The 26,145-nt window shown below is 38.5% G+C and overlaps 2 protein-coding genes across 2 annotated transcripts in view; one reads left to right on the top strand and one right to left on the bottom strand.

Moving 5' to 3' along the window:
- The window catches only part of LOC135071328 (RING-box protein 2), a 47,212-nt gene that overhangs the window by 11,300 nt on the left and 9,767 nt on the right, over nucleotides 1-26,145 (bottom strand). The window lies entirely within an intron of this gene.
- LOC135071246 (facilitated trehalose transporter Tret1-like) lies at nucleotides 18,262-25,514 on the top strand. The gene is made up of 4 exons (XM_063965034.1): nucleotides 18,262-18,749; nucleotides 21,689-22,144; nucleotides 23,221-23,334; nucleotides 23,538-25,514. Exons 1-4 carry the CDS (start codon nucleotides 18,675-18,677, stop codon nucleotides 24,792-24,794), a joined length of 1,902 nt encoding a protein of 633 aa, XP_063821104.1. The 5' UTR covers nucleotides 18,262-18,674; the 3' UTR covers nucleotides 24,795-25,514.

The following is a 26,145-nucleotide window of genomic DNA, read 5'->3' as shown; positions in this document are numbered from 1 at the left end:
CACAGATAACAGCAAAAAATAAATAAATAAAATAAACCCATGTCAAGAAACTAAACGGAGCCAAGTGGATGAGGACTGCACACAAGGTGCTGGAGAAATTCAGGTGAAGCTGGAGCTGGAAGTGGACCTGCCCCCAGGCGTGTCGTGCATACATTTAAGGTAGGATTTTTTCCTTGACCTGTTGTGAAATAATGAGGTGTTTTTTAAGTGTTTTTTTAAAAGTGTTTTTTACTTGTAGGGCACGCAGAGGCGGTGGCAGGTCATTCCAACATTTAGAAGCAGCAAACCTGAAGGAGCCTCTAAAAGCTGCAGTACGATGTTTAGGGGTGTTAAAGACGTGGGTGCATTCTCTTCTGGGATATCGGCTCTGCTCACGTGCCCACTCCAGCTTCAAGAAAAGGTACTTTGGCTTGGCTTTACTCAGAACACCAAACATCATAGTAGCAAGATGAAGCTTCCTACGCGCATCCATCTTTAACAAGTCTGCAGCATTGAGGAATGGCGTAACATGTGTACGAGGTGGAATTGTGAAACAAAACCGAGCGCAGGCATTTTGCACTCTTTGGATAAGTTTAGCTGATTTTGTCAAAATACATGGACCATAAACAGTATCGCAATAGTTAAACTTGCTGAGAACCAGTGATTCGCAAAGAGCAATTCGAATCTTCTCACTTAAATATGGTCTTAGTTTGTATAGAAGTTTCAAACGGTAAAAACTACTTCTAGCACAATCAATGATGTGATTTTCAAATTTCAAATGGCAATCCATGGCCAATCCCAGATTTTTAACTTTATCAACCCTAACAATAGGCTGACCCACAATATTTAAAGTATTAACATTAAATCTGGCTATGTTCTTGGGGGTACCCATTACAATAAATTGTGATTTTTTAGGATTAAGAGTAAGACAATTCAGTAAGCACCATGTATTTATGTTATTTAGGTCTTGGTTAATTTTATTGACAGCAATCACTTGGTCGGCCGGGGCAAACGGTAGATACAGTTGCAAGTCATCAGCATATAAGTGATATTGACAATTCTTTATGCTGTTTACAATGTCAGCGCTGTACAAAATGTACAGAATTGGGCCCAAAATCGAACCTTGGGGCACACCACGAGAGACTGTACTCAGCTGTGAACGCAACAGAGTGCCATCCGTCTGTTTCAGCTCAACATATTGACTACGCTGAGTCAAATAACTATGAAACCATTTAACGGATCTGCTATCAAAACCATAGTATTTTAGTTTGGATGAGAGAAGAGATGTATTGATTGAGTCGAATGCCCGAGAGAAATCAAGCAATGTCACAATTGTTACCATGCCACGGTCCTGTCCAGCCAGTATGTTGTCAACCACGTCTGCCAGTGCAGTGGCCGTTCCATAACCCTTCCGAAACCCAGATTGACAGTGTGGAAGAATATCACAATCCTCAAGGTATCGAGTGACTTGGTCGCACACTATCCTCTCAAGGATTTTAGAAAGACATGGCAGGATGCTAATGGGCCGTAGTTCCTCTACTGAGTTAGGGTGGCTTGTTTTAGGAATAGGTCTCACAATCGATATTTTCCAACTCTCAGGGAATGTGCTATCTAGTATAGACTGGTTGACCATCGCAGTTATGGCTTTAAGGGAGTAGGGTAAGGTTAGCCGGAGCATGTCCAAAGATAGGCCATCATGCCCCCGGGCATTCGACTTCATTCCTCTGATGGTCTTAAGAACCATCTCCTCACTGACTGTGTGCAGAGTAAAAGTAGCTGCATTGTTATGCCTATGAAACTCAAAGTAGGTCAGTTGAGAAATGGATACTTTATCCTCAACTGGCACTTTTTTAAAATGTGCATTAATAAGATCAGGATTGTTAAACATAGAGGGTATATCAGGTAGGTTCCCATTATCTGGCAGTACTGTGCGTTTCAAGTTCCTCCAAAGTTTTTTGGGTTACCCAGGTTACTGTTGACATGGTTATTGAAGAAACAAGACTTCTCGCGTTCAATCGCCCCCAGGACCAGATGTCTCATTGTTTTGTAACTGTCCCTGAGGCTAGCAGTTTTCAGCAGCCTATATCGCTTGCTATAAGCATCCCTAACACGAATCATCTTTTTGATCGTGTCTGTTATCCATGGATGTGGTGGGTGCCTAAATTTGCGCGACCTCACAGGTGCATGGAGATCCATCATTCCAATGATACAACCGGTAAAAGATGTTACAAGCTCATTTACATTACTTAGACGAAAGAGGTTGCTCCAATCAATCAAACTGAGGTCCCGCTCAAGGTGCTCCAACACAATGTCCTTGTAAGGCCTATAGGTGACCCAGAGGGGCCTCGCTTTTTCCTTTTTGATTTTGAACTCGGCCAAAAGTAATGCGTGACTACCCAGGTCAGGAGAGTGTCTTACAACAACCCGGTGCGCCCGCAGATCCGTACAGATTAAGTCAATTAGTGTGCTGCTGTGATCTGTAAAATGAGTTGGCTCGGTTATCAACTGACTGAGGTTTAGGCCACGTATACACTGCTCAAGATCTCTACTCCTGCCACTAGTAGTATCAAGCAGATTGATGTTAAAGTCTCCCGCAACTATAAGTCCGTCCGCCCCGGCGAAACAAGCAACAGATTCTGTCAGTGCCTCAAGGAACACATCATGATCAAGCCAAGGAGGTCTATAGGCCGTGCCGATGACTATAACCTTACCGAGTAGACGCACGGAGATCCACATCTGCTCCACCAATATTGCAGAGCAAGGATGGGGACACACCTTTACATTTAGCCCTTTCCGTATGTAGAACCCTACACCACCTCCCCGGCCACCCCTTATGTGATCTGGTCTAGGGACGTGCCTCAGTCTATAGCCGGCCAGTTTAGGTGCCCTGTCCTCCTCGCCAGTCCTCAGCCATGTCTCATTAATGGCTATTATGTCAGGAGACAAGTCATCCACCGCCACAATCAGCTCCTCATGCTTGGTGCTCAAAGACCCAGCATTAAAAAAACCCACCAATAAATTCTCTAACCCCAGGCCTGTGAGAAATGCGAGTTATATAAAAACCAGAGAATGTTAGTGGTGCAATGAAAATTAGACATGTCATAAGATATCATTAGTGCATTCATATTAATAAATTGTAATAAATTCGATTTGTGAGAAATTGATAAGATCATAATGTAATTGCGAATTAATAAAATAGAGTCAATGTCAATGTATTGATAGCAATGTAATGGCAGCAATAATAACAATAATAAAATTATACAGTTACTGTAGAACCAACAGCTGTGCTCAATTGAGTTAATGCTCTGACTACCTAACAAACAAATACTATTCACCCACTTCATTACACAGGTGAGCAGATACACAGGAATTTGATTGTTTTTATAAGTTTCTTGACAAAAATTAATTAACACCATTTGTACATTGCAGAGAGCCGCTAGTCATTGTGTCGCGAGGCCGAACACCCTACCAATGTCATCCATCGAACGCAGCTGGAAGACCTGGGAACCGTCACCTCTGCGCGCGAAGATGCGTCCCCTCCTCGTCCAGGAGTACTTCCACTGGAGGCGACGGCACTCCTCGCGCACCCTGTGGAAGAGCTGACGGTTGGAGCGCGTCAGGCGCTCATTCACGAAGACCCGACGCCCGCCCTCCGCCGCGACGCCACGCCGCACGCGCGCCGCCTGCAGCAGCTCGTCGCGCAGCTGGCGGCGCGCCAGGCGGACCACGACGCGGCGCGGCCTGGCGCCGCCCGACTCGCCCGGCGGCGCGCCCACTCGCTCCGCGAACACCACGTCGCGCCCCTCCATGGACACGCCGAAGCGGCTGGCGAGCGCGAGGACACTGTGGAGGACGGTTTCCCCCTTCTCCTCCGGGAGGTGACCGATTTCGAGGTCAGAGATTAGAGCCTCCTGGTCCCGCTCGTTGAGCTCCAGTTTGAGCTCAGCTATGGTCCTCTCCATCCGCTGGACGGTTTCCGACCCGGGCCCCGAGCCGGCCTGCGCCTGTTGCCGGTCCGCAGCGTCCAGCCTCTGCTCGATGTCCACCAGGCGCCCGTCGACAGCGTCCGCCCTCTGCTCGATCTTCACGACTCTGCCGGTCAGCTCGGATATCTCCGACTTCATGGTGTCAATCTGCGCTCTCAAACATCTAAATTCATCGTGCATCTCTTCGCGAAGTTGCCGAATCTCCATGAAGAGGGCCTGTACATCAGACACCTCAAGCGTCATGTTGTGCGCAGTATCATCAAGGCTCCGCCGCGCGCCGCGCTCCAGCATGGAGGCGTCGAGGCTGCCAGGGCTAAAGGTGGTGGCAACCCTGCGCATCGTAACGCCTTCCGCGGCGGCCCTGACTGGCGTGTCAGAGTTGTCCCTCTTCGGCTGCCTGCTTACACACGTCACACATCTCCACGCGGCCCTCCGCTCATCAACTAGGGTACCGTGGAACCGCTCCTCTGTAATACCAGCGCATTGAAGATCGAAGTATTCCTTACAGAGGCAGCACATCAGCCATCTACGCCTGTCTTCAATTTGCTTGAAGCAACCGCCACACACTTTCCTAGTTTTAGGCATATTTGGCGAGTATTGAAAACGTAAGCAAACAAAACAAAAACAAAAAAAGAAAAAATTTTGCTTCACTTGGATTCGAACTTGGTTCTCACGATAATTACCCGGCAGTTATACCGAGTACGCCGTGATCGCAATTGTGTGAGACGACGAAAATAATCGTTGGGTTGGTGAAGTTTGTTTGACTTTTTCTGTGCTGGGTAGCTAGCTTCCGTATTGTTTTACAAACACCAACACAACAAGTCACAGTCCGTGGCACCAATGTAATTATTTGCGTTTTTCACTCACTAGGCAGTTGCTATATTGTATATGATTACACTATTTAATGCTCCAAATCCGTACGATTATAATGGTGAACAGTATATGTAGATTAATGCACTATTTATATTTTTAAGAATAAAAAAATACGGAGACTAACGCTTGTGTGTCCTGCTAGGTACAGCGCCCCCTAGCGACCGTAGCGCTTACTAAAGACACCGTCGACCCGTCGTCAAGGAGAGCACTCGTACTGATGATTCCATTCGGCCCGTGTATGCGTACAGGTACGACTTTCAAAAACACTCGCCGATCAGTCGAGTTTATGTTCGTGACTGTCTCCGTAGAAGCGTTCTGTTGCCTTGGCTGAACAGTAGAGTCGTCGCGGCGGTTGGAAACTGGATAATGCAGCAACTTATGATGAGGTAAACCACAGTTGTCTACGTCGCACACCGGCGCAGTGCAAGTTTCTCTGCTGTGACGGGATGACAGACATTTGAAACAGAGTCCGCTGCGCTTCACGTGATTCCATCTGGTCGTACGTAGAGCTTTACTAAAGCGCTTGCATTCCAACAGCGTATGGTTTGCTTTATGACAAAACTGACATTTGTTGACATCTCGTTGCTCAGACTGTAACAACACTGCTTGCGGACGGTTGGTTGATATGTCACGTGGTCTATACTTAGTCTGGTCGTAGCGTGATTCCATGAAGTAGGTATTGGACGTAGTCGATATCTTTATAGCTTCTTCTTTTATAAAATCTGATAGAATAAGCAAGCGAGGCATCTTTCCTTCAGTGATCAGTGGGAAACTAAAGTCTGACCATTTCGACACAAGCACTGTCGGTAGTTTTGCAAGTATGTTTGAGACTATGTTCATACCTTGTAGATATTCCTCTCGCTTCAATGCTCGAATGGCCTCTATCAGATTTTGTACCTTCACAGCAAATGGCACTATGTCTCTCTGGTAATCGCTCGGCAAGGGTGGTAATTTCTTTATGTCCAACAGTACCCTTGAGATTATCAGATCTGGATTACCGAACCTCAGCTCAAGAGTAGACATAATAGTTTCTGGTGACGATGCGCTGATCAATAGAGCCGAGACTGCTTCCTTAGCGGCTCCACGCAGGCATTTTCTAAGTCGCCATAAGTTCTCTTTGGGTGTGAAGTTACATACTTCAGTTGACTCGTAATATGCTCCTTTGAATGGTAGCCATTCCATCGGGTCTCCGTAAAACTCTGGGAGATCTCGTGGTGTGCATATACGGCTTAAGAGGTTACCGTTGTTGGTGTTTGCAGCAGAGGTAGCTGCAATGTCTCTAAGTGCAGCGGCCAACATGTGTACCGTGCCAACATTTTCCATAGGCGCTGACTCTTGATGAGGTACTGATGAGCACAACTTGCCCGGTTGGGGTCCATTATCGTGGACAAGTTGCTCCTTTTCTTGCTGCTCAAGCCATTGCGTCACACTATCGCCATTCTCGTGAAGCTGGATATTTGCGGGATATTCATCCTCAAGCTCCGCAATATCCGCCTCCAACTGCTTGTCAAGTAAATCCATAGCGATTTTGGCCTTTTGTTTCGCAGTTTCAAATTCTAGCCGTTTTTTCCTAGCTGCTATAGATGATTCCGAGGCTTTAGAATTTGCTTGCACGACTGTATTATTATGTACGGAAATGTCATTTTGACTTGCCATATTTTGTACCTCGGAGTCGTCGGATGGCTGAATCTGAATCTCCTGCTGCTCCCTTCGAGTTGCGCTCCGTGTATTTACCATTCTGGGTGGCGTAAAAAACATTGAATCCGCCTGGATCCGGCTCGAAGATTGTAAACCACCAGCTTTTGCACGGAATACTTTTCAACTGACACAGACGTCAAACCAAGTTTTTTAATGAAAATCAAACCTAAGAGAAAAACCTCTACGGAGGTTTTATGCATCGGCAACACGTAGGTTCTTTTTAATTATCTGAATACGGTACTTCTTTCAGAGTTCCAGATCAAAACCAGTCGCAAACAGCCTGTAGTAAAAGTTTAATTAGATTTTAATTACCAAATTTCACTACCTACAGATAGCAGTCGCCAATATTATGGCACGTTGGTAAAAAAAGATTGAGCTTAAAAAGTGTAAAGTTTGAGTAATGTGGAATTGATATAAAAGCTCTACTTTTATAATTTACAAATCTCCTTTAGTGTTTGTTTAACTTGTAAATTTTTAGGTACTTTATACTGTAATTATGAAATATTCGACGACACGAAATCACGGGATCGCCTCTTGGACGTTTCATATCATAGATGTTCATACGCGTGGGAGGCATTGAATCACATTACACAATTATAATTCTAGTTTCTGTTATAATTTATTAATAACTATGTCGCTTCTTGAAAAATAAGAGCTTTTCTTTCTTTTTCTTTTTCTTGACGATGGTGTGTGGGTGATGTTTGCAAACTTTCACGTGATGTTACGTTTTGTATCAAGCCCGTATCTCATCCGAGTTTTGGAACTCTTACAAAAGCTACACTGAGGTTATAATTGTAATTTAGACGCCAGACGTGTTTAAAAAAAAAACATTTTACGATGACATTTTATGATAGAGAGGGCTGTCACCAACTGCTATTTGTCCCATAACTGAAAGAAGAACGGTCACGCCCCATACAAAAAAAACCCAGACCCGACAGAAACAAGACATACCTCAGTTTTTTTGTCATGTCTTAATTAGTTAAATTATATATTTTTTATATTCGAAATCTATGTATAACACCAAAATATTACCCTTTGTTTTTGTTCAGGCGTTATACAAAAACTAATACAAAATGCCTATTTATCACCAAAATTGGTAAATGTATGGTACCTAAATGTCTATTACAGCTGCTATGGAATGTATCTAGGTGACCTGGAGATACAGCCGGATTATACAGGGTGGAAACTAATAAAGACATGACAAAAAAACTGAGGTATGTCTCGTTTCTGTCGGGCCAGGGTCACAGATGACCGTTCTTCTTTGAACTATGATCCTACATAAAAGCTATAAAACGTTCCGATGACTTTTGAAAGTGATTACGTGACACTGCCCACAAGTCAATAATAGTGCTGTACCTATTTGTAATCTAAATATGTCAAAATCAACATAATTGGCGTCAGTCGGAACTTGGAACGCAGCCAAGCCAGTTAACTCCCACGAGTTAGTGGCTAAAATTAATTGAAAATGCATGAGCTCTTAACGACGCATCGAGACCCGCACATCAACTACGAACAAAACGACTGCTGCCGGTGTGTTTTTTGTGTTAGCGCTTGTACTTTTATGGAAACTAAATAAAATACAAAGTAACTTTTATGATCTCTAAAAAACGATATTAACTATTTGTACTAGATACTGTCAAATAAACGAGCACACACACACGAGTGTAGTAGTTGGCACTTGGCAGACTATCCTAAAGACTAAATACTTACTAACTAAATAAATCATTAGTTCGCATCGTGTCGAATGAGAAACCGTCGGGAATATTCGATTGCTAAAGCAGGAGAGCCAAAACGAATTTTACACGAGGTTATTGATCCCCCACATATGGCATCTTTACGACATGCTCGTTTCAGCACTACAAATAGTTGATAGGTATTTCTATAAATATCAACTTGAGACAAGTGGGCGGCCCCAAAGTAAATGTACTCCATATTATTTCAATGAAATCGCAGCGAAAATTTACTACTAGTAGTCGTGCGTACTACGTATTAATTACGTCAAGCATAGCAAATAAATTGTTTTAACAACGACAAGTGAACTTGTTACAAATTAATATTTTGTTGCCAACTTGTTTTTTATTTAATTTCATGTAACGGTTTCTTGTACATGATTCATATTTGGATGAGAAGGTGAAAATCTCAGAAACTGGTTGCAAATAAGTACTTTCATATAAACCCCAAGCGGCACTGCTAAAAGATTCACTTAGCGCTGCTTATAAGTAGATTTACAAAGCATACTACGAGAGATGCTTAAGTTTCTACTAGTCAACGCATGGGTGGAGTTAAAATTAACTGTAGTGTCGCACTAAAGCTTGTTGCCTTATATCCTTTTGACGAATTTGCTAGTCAGTTACCAATATTAGCGCAATGAGATTGCGTTTAGCACTTAGAAACTTCGTTTACACCTTGCCATGCGGTTCGTGCTACGCTAATTACCATCAAACAAAGCTCTTGCTTGTGTGGCTTCGGCCTTACCGACGATTTAATTGTAATGAGGGCTATGGTATTCGCGCATTCACCAGTTGGCGCCTCTGGCTATTAAGGTCCTGACACTTCTCTGACGCCAGCGATGTGCAAAATAATGTTTTAAACAATGTCATTTACGGCTGAATTGGCGAAAACTTAACTGATTATACGATTTGGGTTTCCAAAGTAATTTATCAAATAATATACTTGCAAATCTAGAATGAAGAATAATTATGTTGACCAAGCAAATTTTTTGCAATGAGTAATTCAATCGCCGAAAAGTCTGTAGTAATGGTGACTCTACGAGACGCGTAACAAAGTGACCAATCGTATTCTAATAGGTAGAGGCTTTTCAGCGATCACATGTAATGTATGATGATGAATTTAATATTGTTAAAAGCTGCAACATTAATCCTCTCCGTGTATATTAATTTACAAACCAGTGTTTCTCAATAAGTAAGTGAATGTATTTTCTGTTTGGAGAAACAAATGTCTTAAACCGTAAATGTGAGCTCTATTCGTTTATCGGACTCTACATCTTTAAACTGTGGGTTAATGTATATAAAATATAAAAATTAAAGAACATCATTTAATGAACATTCTAATGTAAGTTATGTTGTTATTGACAGTAGAGTCAACGAAAAACGCAAATGAAATTTCATAACAATTTCATAGCATAATATTGTCGTAATAACTTTTTAGGTAGGATATCAAGTAAATAATAATAAATGTGTCACTATCACTAATAATAAATGAACACGAGCAAATTAAATTCGCTCTACACTAAAATGTCTTTGACGCGCCGGTTTTGTAATTAAAAGTGTTTATTTCTAGACTGCACCAATGCGGTTCTAGTGAACTGCTATGAACTAACACAAGTCGCGTTTCGCTGGTCTGTGCGTTTAATTTTAGTACCGAAGGCGCCTAGTTCTAGGCACCAACACATTCTCACATTGTATGGGTACGCTGTGTCAATGTGTGCGCTACCGTGTTTCATTACGAAACGATGAGAGAGTGTGAACATTACACGTTAGTGTTTGCCCACGGATTCAGGTTCGTCAGAAGCGTTAAACCTTTAAGAAAAAAACCTTGAGAACTGATACGAATCCTTAATTTCTCAGACACAGCAAGGCGACATACGATAAGATAAAGATCTAGGGAAAACAACCCAATTACAATGACGACGTAAAAAAATAAAAGGCGATGCTTCAATAACAGATTGATGAAAAATATTTTTGCACTGCCAAATTATTAGCATCACAAAAAATGTTCACGACGTCTGCGACACTGCAATCAACAGTCGGCGACGCACTTCTCCTCCAGTACTTTTCCATCAGAGCCTCCAGCGCATATGTTAGAGACTGTTACTTTTGCACAGCTAAATAAACATACTTTACTGTATATAGAGTAATTTTGGCCGCAATTTTAACTGCACGCTACAAGTGCAACGTTAACTCGTACGCATACTATTCTCAAGTCATATCACACGTGTTATTATTTTCAGTTTACATAATAATAATGTTTGTAATATACTAGCTTCCTCCCGCTGCTTCGTCCGGCTTAATTTTCTTCTGCCATAGTTTATCGCGTGTCGCACTACTTAAACCAAAAGTTACAATAAGCAAGTTTATTTTGACAATAAGAATTTAACATTCACTTATTCAATTATTTCTTATCAAAACGATAGTCATACATTTTCACATTTCCATTTCCATAATTTCACGAATTATGGAATACTTTCATCCCTTATTTCACGTTTTTATTGCGACTAAAGTAGCCTAAAATATACCGGAGGTTTATAGAGATAATAATTATTATTTAGCTGCATAAAAGATCTTTCGCATAAATAAGTATAGCGTGTGTAACTTGCTCTACATTGAATTGTTCGTTATGTTGCTGGCACTACAGGTTCTTTTTTGTCTGCAAGGCTCCACCACCATGGCGCTTCAGTGGATGATTTATTTATACAAGTACCCCAAGACGCAATTTCTCATACGTAATGGTAATCAGCATGTTGGAATTCTTAATAAGCATTCTAGTGGCGCCACATCAGGCCACGTCGTGTGCGTGATCAATGCTGCTCATTAGAGTTAATAAGTTTTGCTACTTTTACTTCGAAGTCGACAAATCGTAAACGATCTCGCGCACAAGCGTGTTTGCTATATATTCGTTTTATTTTTAGTTACACTTATTATATCTGCGGCTATTCTTAAACATCTGCTTTTAGAAAGATATTTATAGCCGGCCTGTACAAAAATAATTCGTAACGCTTCCTTTAACAACGTAGAATCACAATAAAAATACAATTTGTTATATTTCATTGAAAATAAATTGAGAACATTTTGAAACCGAAAAATTCGGATTAGGATGTAGTAACGCACTTTAATTTACAGTAGAGATAGAATACGTACCTAATCGTGCAGTGTTATGCTCGGTGTGGCAATGTATGCTATGCACATCATAATTATATGCAGACGCAAATGCATCCAATAGTTAAACAATTGAATTAGCGTCCACCACGTGTCGTAGTGGCCATAATAAATGATTCAATTAACATCGATATACCTAAAGAAATCTACATAATATATTAGGTATCTATTGTAGTAGGAATTACAAATAAAATAAAAAAGTGGAATCAGTGACATTATACAATTTATGCATAGAAGGACGTCATGGTTACTAGTGCTTTAACTTTTGCTATAAAATGTCCTTTGCGAGCTTTTAAATTTCCATTTTAATACGAGCAAAGGGATGTTGCCTTGATTGACCTTCGTTATGTAACAGAGTGCTACGCCAAGGACGGCCGTTGCCACTGCGCATACTGCAGTAGTTGCTCTACTATGCATTCTCATTATGCTTGTTTTCAGCGATTGTACCGTAGAAAAAGATTCCCTTAGCTATGCAATAAAATCATACACATTCTGAAAAATTTCAGAAGCAGTATATTCCATAAAATATAGCGCGATGATAGCAGATAGATATATCTTTATTTTACGAGTGTCGCTGATCACATTAAACTGTAATTTTATCTCTTCCTTGACCTTAGCTAAATTGTAGTTTTTATATGCTGTACTGGTACTGGTATCATCTTAATTGAAAGGCTCAGGGTTACCCTTATCAAAATGTTAGCCCGCGATAAATTACCAGTTTAGCTACAGTTGCCATTTTTGCTTCAGATATGAAATGGTTTTCTTTCTGTGAACGTTTTTCATAATGTTAAACCCATAAAGCTAGTGCAGTTTAAAACCTAACCTAGGAATTTATTGATTGCCCTAGTTGCGTCACATACATCCTGAAAGTGCCTTCGCTAACGAGGGCATCATACATATTACATTACATGCCGACCGATTATTTGTTTATAATGCCATAACATAGAAGAAAATCGATTCTTTTTTCTATGCAATCAAAAGCGGTATAATAACTTTGATGACAATGACGTAGATTAAGGCAGGACGTAGATAAGTGTTTTATTTTTGGACCGATTATTCTGTTTGCAAACCAAGATTTATCGTAAAGAATTGCCAAAATACTTACGTTGTTAAATATCATCAATCATGATAATATGGTATTTCGCCAAATATTTTAATTCTATTTTATTTATAACCATGGAAAAACATGACTTTTTAAAAGAAAAATGACGCTATCAAATAGTGACGTTTAGTTGTGTAACTAAACAAATGAATATGAAATATTGAAGTGTTGTAACGTAACTCTTATAACTGTGGTATAACTAAAAACCCTCCATGGAAATTTTTAATCGGATATTTATCTCAGTTTGAAACTGATTAGATAAGACACTCCCAGGTGGATAAAAACGCGTTACACATTTGTGTGCAGTCAATATACCTAATTTATAGAGACTGTTAGGTATTTGCAGTTTAAAGTTTCTAAAAGGTTAAAGGGTGTATCTATGAAGAGGCAACTGCATAAATGACCGGTGCCAAATTAAAAGTGATATATTAAATGAAATACTGTCTTGCTACTAAAAGCTTACTATGACTATAGTAAAATAACTGCCTTGTTATGCATAAATTATTAAAATGTAACAAAAAAGTTATGTATTAGTACTGTTATAGGTATGTACAACTGTTTCCATTGTTTAGTGGTAAATGTTTTGTATTTTGTAATTTAATAAATGTGTAATTTTAGGAGGACTCTACATTTTGATTTTAATGAAGACAAATCGCATACCTACAAGTCTATAGCGCAGTTGTTTCGTAGATTAAAAATCTCTTACCGAATGCATTAATTTGAGTATCCAATGGAAGTGTGTTCCACATTACTTTAAAATCTCAATATTTTCGTAGCAGTCTATGAGACAGTAGGTACTTTTAAGGATATACGAATTTTAAGCAAATCAGTCACCACCGGCCTCACGAATATTTTAAGGTAAACAAAGATTACAGAAATTCATATTTTTGTCAGCATTTAAATGCGACAAGCTTTCGACTGCAAGATGTGCTTTTCTTATTACATTCCGCTTACATGAGAACTTTCGAGAACGTCGAGACCCGTCATGCCCGCATGTTCACACTGGTAATATTCCACGGATATTTCTGAAACCATAATGTATGTGTAGGCCTATAAAGTTTACACAACTGCCTCAGTGTGTCAGCAAGGTCATGTGTGGTGAATGCCCCCCGGTTAGACGCATGGTGATAGCCGTTCTAAGGGTTAACTTATTGTGTAAAAAATATTGTATTTTCAAGTGAATACCGCACATGTCTGATGTAATCTAGTTTGAAGCGTTGCAAGCGGCACGCACTGTTTTGACTGAATCAATCGTGACGCATGTGTGACGTCTAGCGAAAGCTCTTTGGGTGTGTGTGGGAGGCGGGGCACGCAGACAGACAGCTTTTGGGATCGCTTCGGGGATTTATGAGGGACGTGACGTGATGCGGTGCACGCGCTCATTGATGTCACAAGCACGCGGGTGGCGCCGACCTTACGGGTTCGATTCGAGCTAGAATGTTCTTCACAGTACAGTTAGTCATAAGGTCACCCTGGATGCCATTTCGTAGCACAGTTGCCAATTTTTATTAAGTGTTACAATTGATGGTTATGTTTAGTTTTAAATATAAAAAAATACATGTTTTTCCTTAAGATTAAAATTCTCGAAAAAAAGGCGTGACCTAATTAATATTCTACAGTATATTATAGTTACAGTGGATTTTGAAAGCAATTAATCGTCTCAAGATATTATGAAGATACTTTGAAAGTGACTCATCTCGGTAGCTACTGTTTGTTTAACACATTTTTGGACACTACATTATCACCTGATAAGAATACGTCATTTAAAAAACACTGTTAGACATAATTATGATTGACGTATTATGAGCGAAAAACATTGGCGGTCATTTACGTCACGCTGACATTATAATGGTGTGACATTTCTAAAACAAAGGCTGTTGTGATGCAAAAACCTGTAGCAACAAATAACCTAGAAATGGGTAAAAGATAGGTATAACACTTGAAGTAGGACGAGAAAAGCTGACACTGAAAATAAATTTTCTTTCCTGTAAACTGTTGTTGCGGGATTTGATATGCTCTCTCTCGACGCAAAAAATCCATCTGACAGTTATTAGCAGAAAAGTTTAGTTAAATAAGATCCACAGGTTACATTTACGCTCTTTGAAGCAATTAAAATACAAGAAAATCAATATTTACGTGTGGTTGGGGTATTGACTTTATCGATTTGTTACCGAGGCCTAAATTTGTGGCTATCGCATTGGAAGGAATTGGCCGAACTTCATGTGACGTGACACGCGTGGCGTGCTCTTTGCTTTCGTGAACATCATCACGTCCCCGTGTCGTGACAAAAAAGGAATTAAATCCAACCGTTAGAGAGACAAACGTTTAGTAACAAGCTTGCTAATAAGAAACAACAAGCTTACCTTGTTATTTTTTGGTAATTTATCTGAATTTGTGGAAGCCTGCATTCATTAGATTGAAAGACTGAAAAATATTACAACATGAGCTGGTGACAAGTGGCTATGGCTAAATGAAAATTTTGAAAGAGTTTCAGTTTCTTCAAAAATTCTTTCTCTTAAGATCAAATAGGGGATTTAACTCTGGTTGTGAGTGAGTGAGTTCCTGCATTGGAGACTAAAAGACCTGATGATGTGATAAAAAGAAACAAGAAGGATTATAAGACTGTAGTGGTCTTTTTGAATAAGGGGATTGGTGACAAAACGGTTGAAGTTATTGCTTTGTTGCCGGCGTCCAATTTGTAGGCGGCCGCATTTCAATCAGGCGCGCGGCACGAGCGCTCATGACGCGCGCGCGACCTGCCTCCGCGGTGACTGTCCCAACGCGTGCACTCAATTACCTATAATCATTTAGAAATGGCCTTTTGATGTATCTGTTACGGCTAAAGGTAGGTGTGAACATAAACTTAAGATTAGCCGGCTAAACTTAAGTTTATCTTCGACGAGGTGTTAATGTTAGTTTCTTCTATCTTTAGCCGGCTAAACTTAAGAGTAACCGCAGGCCCTTGGCTAAAAATGTAGAAGGAAATGGAAAAAGAAACAATGTAATAATGTTTACTATTTTGACACGAAAACTTTATTAAAAAATAATCACTTTCATTTCACATACTTTTATGTACCTATAGGTATTCAAAATTACAATTATTAATAACAAAATATTAATTACTTAAAACAATATCTACCTAATCATTAAAATAATATAATAAGGAACCATTTGGTCATTACAGAATCTTCTGTAGGTATTTAAAATTACAGAATAAAACTTCTTCAGTGTTAATTACTTAAAACAATATCTAGTCACAAAATTGTTAAATAATATGGAGCTATTTGTTGGAACATGATGAACTATAATGGTATTTCGAATTACAAAGAACATTATTTATTCGGCAGCGGCATTTGCGTGTACCAGATTTTGTCTTGCAATGACGTCTTTGAAAATCTTGTCCACCTGATGTTGACTTTTCATTAGCATTAATTCGAATACATTTTTAGCCGTTTCGTTTTGGCTAATGTGCACATTAGCCGGCTAAAGATGGAATATCACGACGCAAACTAACATGTTATCGAACTTTAGCTGCTTCTCGAAGATAAACTTAAGTTTAGCCGGCTAATCTTAAGTTTATGTTCGCACCTATCTTTAGCCGTAACATATCGATACAGTTAAGTTATTATACTTAAAACAAGTAAACAATCAAAAGAAAAGCTTGCATTCGCTTTGAAAGGATTGTTTTTAACGATGCAAAAAAAGTATATGGGACCCTGTTGGGAATTTGAGATGGGACTCCCATGGATTTGAAGATTTGAATGTAGAAATTTATTTATCCAGTTAAAAATAATATGTTTTAAGTTTTAATATAATTTATAATTTAAATTAATTAAATAAAGAAGAACGGTCACGCCCCATACAAAAAAAACCCAGACCCGACAGAAACGAGACATACCTCAGTTTTTTTGTCATGTCTTAATTAGTTAAATTATATATTTTTTATATTCGAAATCTATGTATAACACCAAAATATTACCCTTTGTTTTTGTTCAGGTGTTATACAAAAACTAATACAAAATGCCTATTTATCACCAAAATTGGTAAATGTATGTACCTAAATGTCTATTACAGCTGCTATGGAATGTATCTAGGTGACCTGGAGATGCAGCCGGATTATACAGGGTGGTTATTCATATGGAACGGTAAGTGATCTCACTTGATTATTTCTAAACTATACAAGATATCGAAAAACGAGTTACTGATTCTGAAAGTGCTTCACGAGCTCTTTCAAATGGTACCAATAATAGGTTACAGATTATGGAAGCTGGTAACATTGAATTTTTGGATTTTGTAACTTCATCGTTTCCACCCTGTATAATCCGGATGTATCTCCAGGTCACCTAGATACATTCCATAGCAGCTGTAATAGACATTTAGGTACATACATTTACCAATTTTGGTGATAAATAGGCATTTTGTATTAGTTTTTGTATAACGCCTGAACAAAAACAAAGGGTAATATTTTGGTGTTATACATAGATTTCGAATATAAAAAATATATAATTTAACTAATTAAGACATGACAAAAAAACTGAGGTATGTCTCGTTTCTGTCGGGCCTGGGTCACAGATGACCGTTCTTCTTTAAAAGCATAAATTAAATTTACAAGCATTTTTATCAACTATAAATAGTTGCCTAGAAACAAGAGCTACGTCAAAAAGAATAATTACGAGTATACTGACTGAAAATAGAGCTGTCTTTACAAAAGAAATTAAAATACATAATGTAGAATAGAAAGAACAAAAATAGCACATACTCATGTGATGTGAGGTAATGACGAAAGTTTATATGTGCGGACGAATAACAAAAAATAATAGTAGTGCGACAAATCTAAAAATAAATGGCAATCATGTGACTATATCGAATCTGCGATAGACGAGTTAGAATTTTAAGTTTATTTGCTATGATTGAAAAAAGTGTTTATTCATAGATACGAATTACCTACATCCGTGTGGTAACGGCCTTTGCTTTGTAGTAACTGGAATTTAAATTGCATGTTTGATTTTAGAATCATAAGTCGTTTGGTCACCCTTCCGCGCACCGCAAACCGCAGCGGCCGGAGGCTCGTCTCGCCTTATAATAACAGACTTGTTGTTATGTAAATGATCTGTCCGTCACTCACATTGCCAATCGGTATGAAACGCCTACTGAAGAATTTTGATAAGCATTACAAAATGTTAACAATGCTGACGAAAAACTATTGTAGAGACATTAGATTTATGAAAAATTAATGATTATTCAATCAATTTTAGGAAGTTATAAGTTACAATAAGAAAAACCAAATGGGTATCACATGCAACAGAGACGGTCAAGGCCATAGGAAAAATAATAAATGTAGAGTTGATTCACCCGAGTTATTTTTATCGCGCAAACTTTTTCCATATATAACAATCACTAACATGGGAAATTTTTGCGCAAATTTAGGGTTCAATTTTAAATTCCATGTAATTATTAAATTAATAAATATTAAAAAATACTGAGTTCGGACACAGATATTTTGTACCAGAGTAAGTATGGCAGCCGAATTTTTAAGGCGACTGCAAATTGTATACAGTAATTCAGGTAAGTTGATTGCACTGAAAGTGTGAGTGCACTCACACTAATATGTTTTCACAGACATGAAGCCCAGGTACGGCGCGAGCGGCGCGGGGTCGCGGGGGGGTTGCCGGCGCGCCGCCGGCCTCTACCAACATTGCTATATAAAACACTGCGCTGCCATCTGCAAGTTTCAATAGCGAACTTGAATCTGAACAATTCGTTACCGCGCTGCCAACATTACGTTTGTTGTGCATACTAGTTGAATGTTGTGCACCCTTACAGGTTGTGGCGCGAGCTTTAAACTTCGTTGAATGAGTTATTCAATCATTGTGAACTTTGCAAATCAATTCGTGTTTAAGACTTTACATATCTAAAAACTGTGTCAGACCGCGACTGCAGGCTGGCCGACCATCGCAGTAAAAGTTTACGTTGCGAGTGATGTGTGTTATTCAGCGGTGATTCGCGAACCTGGATTTTAAAGAACTTTTAGATTTAAGGAAAAGATACATCGTATTATTTTATAGACATTATCACTTTGACGTACCCTGACGACGTCTTTGACAGTCCTGAGGTCACTTGAATTCAAGTAACAGCATCAAGATGAGCTTTAATAAGAACAACCCCAATGCAATGGGGAAGATCATGGGATACTTGAAGCAGTTGTCCACGGAAATGGTAAGTTTTATTTTCAAACTTTTCATTTGTTGCATTTTTAACTTTCCGCGCGCATTCTGTTTGCCGGGTGAAAGAAAACGCTTGAGCGTTCTCGAATTTTCTGTTTTGGAAAGCTCTCGACCGTTCTTCGCCACCCGTACGACCCACACCCACCAGAGTGAGGGTGGCAGACGGTCGATTTTATCCGTTGCTTGGCAACGCTATTAGATAGCTAAGTCAATACAAATATTACTGCTGAACTTGGGCTCGTACTGCGTTCTACTGTAAAGTAGTTTTTGTAACCACATAAATGAAACTGAACATTATTGACATAGCATGTTTTCGATTCCATAAGTTGTCGATTCCATAAGTTGTCGACTCCACATATCAATAAGGCACATATCTAAGGGCACATGCTGGTGCTATTTTAACAATAAGTGGTACTTTCGATTTTAATGCATATCGTAAACAAGTGGTAGACGATTGCAGCGGTGTTGAACCGGAGCGGCCTTGCAAGGTCGGCCGTGGAATGCAGGCATTCCGCGATATTTTATTGCACGGGATGTTATTTCCTCCAGTAGGTATCAATGAATAGATTATAAAAATGTCACTAATGAATAATGTAGAGTCGATTACGTTGATTTTTTCAGGAAATAGGAAGTATTTTTATAGTAGGTAATAAGCTACACCACGATAACTTCAGCCAATAATTTTCTAAAAAGTGTATTTTTAAGAGGAAAAAGAGAAGAGTGTTTTAATTAAATCATGTAGAGCCATTCATAATCTTGGACAGTGCCATCTATTGGCCTGAGAAATTAATTCGAAATGTAGAGATGTATTGGTATTTATTGTATGGAATAATATGAATAAATCTATGCAAATTATGTACTTTTCATGACTAAGTAGGTAATAAATATCAGTTTGTTATTAAAAAATTTACATTTAATGTATCGCAGTTTTTTTTAAAGTTGCCTGAAAATGAATGCATACAGTTTTAGCAACGCCCTCTACAGTGAAAAAACTGTTCCATTTGCTTTTTGATACAAGCGCCACTTTGAACGGTGCGATATCGGAACTAGCCATTGGAATTTATTGTCGTTGCTTTTCAATAGGTAGCGTTGTTTACGTACACATTTGTCATTAAAGTTTTAATCACCAGCATTTTTATAGTACCTCAAACTTTTCCCAAATACGACTATCTTGATAAGAATACGTAGATGAACTCATTCATCAATTTTGTCCATGAAATAATGTCCAAAATATAGGTTCTGTTTACCCCACGCCACGATGCTCAAGCATGAGCCATCGATACGAGTAAACAAGGGTTTGGCGCACTAAAGAAGTTTACCTTCTTACTTCTGCTGGTTCGGTTAAAGTAAAACACACAACAATGGCACACACTACACTCGCTTAGACAGACAAATGGTTCAGGCTCTATCAAATGGTGAGTGTTCGGAAAACTTCACTTTGAAAATTGCTCTACATCCATATATCATCGAATTAACTCGTATCAAATTTTATTACTTGGGTAAAAGTATGAAAGTTAAATTGATACTCTCCTATTTGACGTATTTTACCATGAGCCTCTAAGTATATGACGTACTTTTTATGAAGAGTCATTGCTCTGCATAATTAAGAAAAACAATACGCATAAGTTTGTTTTTATTATAAACAAATAATTAATACTTTGTACCTGACCTGATAGACAGACACGTGAGGAGTCTTCTTGAACCCACAGCGGGTTCAAGAAGAAGCCCTCTCACACACGTCATCAAGATAAGAGAAGCAGTTTCATACTTTGTGTTGTGACTATATTTATGTAGGAAAACATTTACAGTGAATAACGAGCATAAATTAATGATCATGTAATAAATCTTACGCTGATTGGCGATAAGACTTGAAGTACCTACCATACATACATTTATTGAATTAAAAATTAATGTCTACAAGCAGAGGTAAAAATACAATACTTTATGAGCCTTGCGAAATTTTGTTATTGTCCTAGTCTCATGCGACTGAGAATTATTAAGGACTTTTTAGTTAATCGTTTCTACATGAAAAGTCAGACACTTTATCTATGATTTATGTCATCCATCCACGTTATTGAATTTTATGTCAACTTATTACAAGAAACATAACTTGAAATTTTGAGTACCAATTATATTAAAACATTCATTCCAAAATAAAATTGCAAGTAATGGAAAGGCGCTTTGGACCAAAATTTATGAGCACGCCAAGATATAACACCTTCCGTAATGAGTCGGAGGTAACTAACATACTAGGTAAATAAATAAGAATTGCAATTTTTCCCTGCTAATGTTTGCTTAAATTACTAATTGATCGAATCAGGCAGACATTGTTTGAGCAGCCAATTGCCAATGGGTGACAACTAAAGAAAATGTTTATACTTGATGTTTTATAAACATCGTTATAGTTGCTGTAGATCGGCCGATAACGCCAAGCATTCGACATGGACAGTGGTGCGGGCGACACTCATTACTCGCACACCGCTTTTCCTAAATAAAACGGTGCAATAATAACGTTGAGGAGTGATAGAAAAGAATTGGCTATTGATCCGATGTGGTGATATGAAGTTTAAGGCGGCAATTGTGTCTAAGCCGGGTCAGGGTGCCCGGCATTCGCATTATCATTAGGTTATCGAAAACATGCTGTGGTCATATGATAGTCAGTAGTAAATAAGATGTGCGACGTACGGTCCTCAGACCAACTGACCCCAGATCCCTTGGGCCACAACGCTTACGCACATAAGATAGCGGACATAATAAATACACCCCTATTCGCATATTATGCCCAGTTCATTATCTAATGTGCCGCGGTGTGAAGCGATTTGTTTAAATTGGTAATTTTGTGCAATTGTTTAAACCTCGCTTGAAAGTGTTGTGTTATTTAGTTAGTTTTCTTGTGTGTGTTTTATAAATTTAAGTATTTTGGTCTTACAGGGAAACGAACAGACCCGACGTGGACAAGGCGACGAAGAGCGTTTGTACCGCACTCGTGGGCCGAAGTACGCGAGGGTCCCATCACGGCCTACGCTTTCTGCGTCAACGACTTGTACATCCCTAGCAACATCGTGTGGTTCCCAGGGAACGCTAGCGCCCAACTACGCAGCTATCCCAGAGAACGTTTCCACCGAGAGTAGCAGCGAGGACGAGCAGGACGCCTTTGAGAAGACCCGACGCCACTTCCAACAGCTCCGGCAAATCAGTTTAGGAAACGAGTTTAAATACAAGATGGAAATGGAAATAAAGAGTGCCAAGGATGAGAATTTGCGAAATTCAGTGCCATTTGTGAAGCAACTCAGCACAGACAGTAGTAAAGCTAAAACTGATTATACCATCAATGGGGACGCTCAGCCATACAGCCCAACCACACAAAAAATCTATCTATGGACTCAGGTTAGTTCAAAGTCTATGATAAAAATCTTTACATTATAATCTTGCTTATTACTGTGAATAGATTGTCTGTCGTTTCATTGCAGTAAAATCAATGTAAATCGATAAGCCATGCAATAAATGGAAAACTACGATTCGATTGATTAACTCGTATCTTGAAATATTGCATCTTTATTACTTTTGGTCAGTAAGAATTGGACATTTGTTATGTTTCTCTATGTGTTAATATCAATAAGAAAGTTGCTACCGTATAATAAAGCAGTAAGTTATTATAGTGTTGATGTGATGGACATAAATTAAGTTGTTATATATAATTTAATAAAGTACGGTAATGTAAACAAACCCAATGTCATGGTAATTAGGAATAGCAGGGGTGCGTAGCTTTTTAATAGTTAGATTACATATTTTTGTGGATAATATAGTTTTCAAAACTATCTGGCAAACCATTAAAATAGATGTTTTATTAAATTTTGTTATAATTTGAATTATTGTATAATGTAGATTTAAATTAAATAACGAGAATAATAATAACATTTCTGCCTCACAATGTGCCCGGTGTATGGCAACAGGCCTACCCCTTTTTCATAGAGACTTAAATACATCGGAATAATAAAATGCAACAACTATGTTTACTAAAATTTATATCCGAATGTTGATGAACCCGTCTGACTTTGACATATTTGAAGAGACAGAATAGATTGTCAATTCGACAGTCGTATCGACCTTTCGTATCGCTGCTTGACCGTACTTTAGCAGATATATTTTGTAGTCATGTAAACATATTTGCTTCGAACACAAACAGAGAAACTGTTTCCTTCATGGACGTAATTTACTTACATACATAAGTAGAGTATGTTTGTTAGCATTGCAAAGGTACATAATAAGGCTGAAACGCTCAGAAAAGCTCATAGCTTTACGGGAAAGGCTTGCGCGAGAACGCAAGACAGTTTAAAAATAGAGACCTAAGCGTAGGCATGAAATACGATGGTCCACATCAGGTCTGTGTCTTTGTACCTGAACAGCAGAAACAAGTGGTTCGTGAAGAATAAAGTATTAAGAAATTACTGACATTGTTACAGATATTGGCCGCATTTGCCGTATCTATGGGATCGTTGATCGTCGGTTTTTCTTCTGGTTATACATCACCGACGTTAACGAAGATGACCGAGGATATGAATCTATCTGAAGAACAAGTAAGTTATTTCTTTGTCAGCGTAAGAAATTTAAATAATGTAGTTTATTGGATTTTGGTCCTCAAATTTTAAATAGTGTCAAATCAATATTCTAGTTCTATTAAAAATACTCTACCTTTGTATTGGATTATTATATGGCAATGCTTTACATTTTGTTAACTATGTGTTTTTTGGTTATTAACAAATGTTTATTTTATTTACAGAGCAGTTGGGTAGGCGGCCTCGTCCCACTAGCAGCCTTGATTGGGAGCATCTGCGGCGGGTCACTGATAGGATGTCTGGGAAGAAGATTAGCCATATCTGCAACTGCGTTACCGTTCTTTATCGGGTGGATGCTGATAGCCAACGCAAACGGCATCATCATGGTCTACGCTGGCCGTGCTCTCATCGGAATTTGCGTAGGAATTGGCTCCCTCGCATTTCCGGTGTACTGCGGCGAAACTCTACAACCAGAAGTAAGAGGAGCTCTGGGATTACTACCAACTGCATTCGGTAATACGGGTATACTCATAGCTTACTTCGTTGGAAACTACCTCGACTGGTCAGGGTTGGCATTTTTTGGAGCTGCATTACCTGTGCCATTCTTCTTACTCATGCTCCTGACCCCAGAAACTCCAAGCTGGTACATGTCTAAAGGGCGAGCGGAGGACGCCCGTAAATCACTTCAATGGTTGAGAGGCAAGAACGTCAATATTGACAAGGAACTGCGCGATCTTTCAAGAGTGCAAGCTGAATCCGATCATATTCGTGGAAACGCTATTGGACAATTATTTACCCGAAGATACATTCCTGCCATAGCCATATCTCTTGGTTTGATGATCTTCCAGCAGTTTAGTGGCATTAATGCAGTTATATTTTACGCTGAAAAAATATTCATGATGTCTGGTAGCAGTATTGACAAAAATTTGTCTAGTATCATCATTGGAATTGTTAACTTTATATCAACCTTTATAGCGACGGGTCTCATTGATCGATTGGGAAGAAAAATATTACTATACATTTCTTCTGTATCTATGATAATCACTTTGGTAACTTTGGGTTCATACTGCTATGTAAAGGATGCAGGAGTCAATGTTGATAACTTCGGTTGGTTGCCGTTAGCGTGCCTTGTGATATACGTTTTGGGATTCTCGATTGGTTTTGGCCCTATTCCTTGGCTCATGTTGGGTGAGATATTGCCATCTAAAATTAGAGGAACTGCTGCATCCTTGGCTACTAGCTTGAATTGGACCTGTGCTTTTATTGTAACAAAAACATTCACAAACATCAGTCTCGCACTTAACATGTACGGAGCTATGTGGCTGTTTACTGTCATATGTTTAATTGGCCTCTTTTTCGTAATATTCTTCGTACCTGAGACCCGAGGCATAAGTTTAGAAGACATTGAAAAGAAACTGACAGGGGGGGCACGTAGAGTTAAAATTGTGAGTAGCAATAAACCAACGCAAAACGGGTGCTAACGTGTTACTCAACGTTAGGAACTTATTTTAAGTGATATAGTATAAATTAAAATGTACATTCCAGAGTGCGATGGCTGCACTTGTGCTGTGCTGATTGATAAGGATATAGAGATTTAAGGAGGTGCAATTAAATAATGCACTGATTGTTCAGTGTATGAAGAAGACTGATTTGGATTGTAGCCATATATTCTCTACTACGTACATGTAAATTATATTAGTTAAACCCATAGTGATAGTTTATCATCAATAGTTCCTTTAGCTGTATATTATTTGTGTAAAAGTGATCCGCACAGCGGTATTTGTCGTAAAAGAAGTTCCTCACAATGATTCTGGGTTTATAAGAATCTCATTTTTTGAATTAGTCAAAATATTATGAATCAGGATCTGAGGACGATAATAGTGATTATGGATTATGTATATCTCTTATACGTAAAAGATTTGTATAACAATCTATTGTGAATAATATTAAAACTGTATATTTAGTTATTTAAAATCTTGAGTTTATCATGCATGACAAATACTTTTAGGTACTTATTTTATGACCAAATAATTATTTTGTAAGTGTCTAATTTGTCATAAACTAATTGATTTAACATTTATGAGAGTTAGAATTTTAACAGAAAGATTTGACGTGTATTTGTATAGCTGTCTCCGTATATTACGGAAACAATATTTATTTTATTTGTTATAATTTTTATTAATATAAAATTTTAAAGTAAATGTTGTGTTTTTGTCAATCCTACCGTATGTACACTTCCACCTAATATATAATTAAGTGTAAATAGGTCAGTGTTCTGTGTTATCTAAAACGCATAACTAACATACGAATGCAATCCTTAATCGATAAACATAATATTAAGCCGAACTTCTAACGTGAATAAAATTGACTAACAATCATTATAAAAGCTGCTGACAAGCATAAAGGATGAATGAATTAAAATAATACACAAATAACTTCGGAAAAACTTTGCTAATTTAAATTTAGAACTTAGACGTTCTGAAAATATAGGTGACCATAATGTTCGGTTCGATAAGTTTTTAAATATTAAAATCAAATTAATTGTAAGTAATAAACTGCTATTGGAATTATCCAAACAAAAGTTGAAATCTTTAGAAGTACCTATGAGCAAATTGTACATCATCCATTCTCTCTCTTGCTGCAGAGGCACTCAGCCGTTAATCAACGAAAAAAATATGTAGGTAACGCTTAGGCTTCAGTTAGATTTATAGGTACTTTTTGTACATACATCATTTATAAGTTTTTAATTATGTATTTTCGCAGGTTTTAATTCGATCATTTATCAACACATACCTACAAAATTGAAACTCTGGACCGACATTGAAGATAATA

The sequence above is a fragment of the Ostrinia nubilalis genome, chromosome 1 (assembly GCF_963855985.1).
Source record: "Ostrinia nubilalis chromosome 1, ilOstNubi1.1, whole genome shotgun sequence".
Classification (NCBI taxonomy): domain Eukaryota; kingdom Metazoa; phylum Arthropoda; class Insecta; order Lepidoptera; family Crambidae; genus Ostrinia; species Ostrinia nubilalis.
This window is presented reverse-complemented; position numbering and strand designations above follow the sequence as displayed.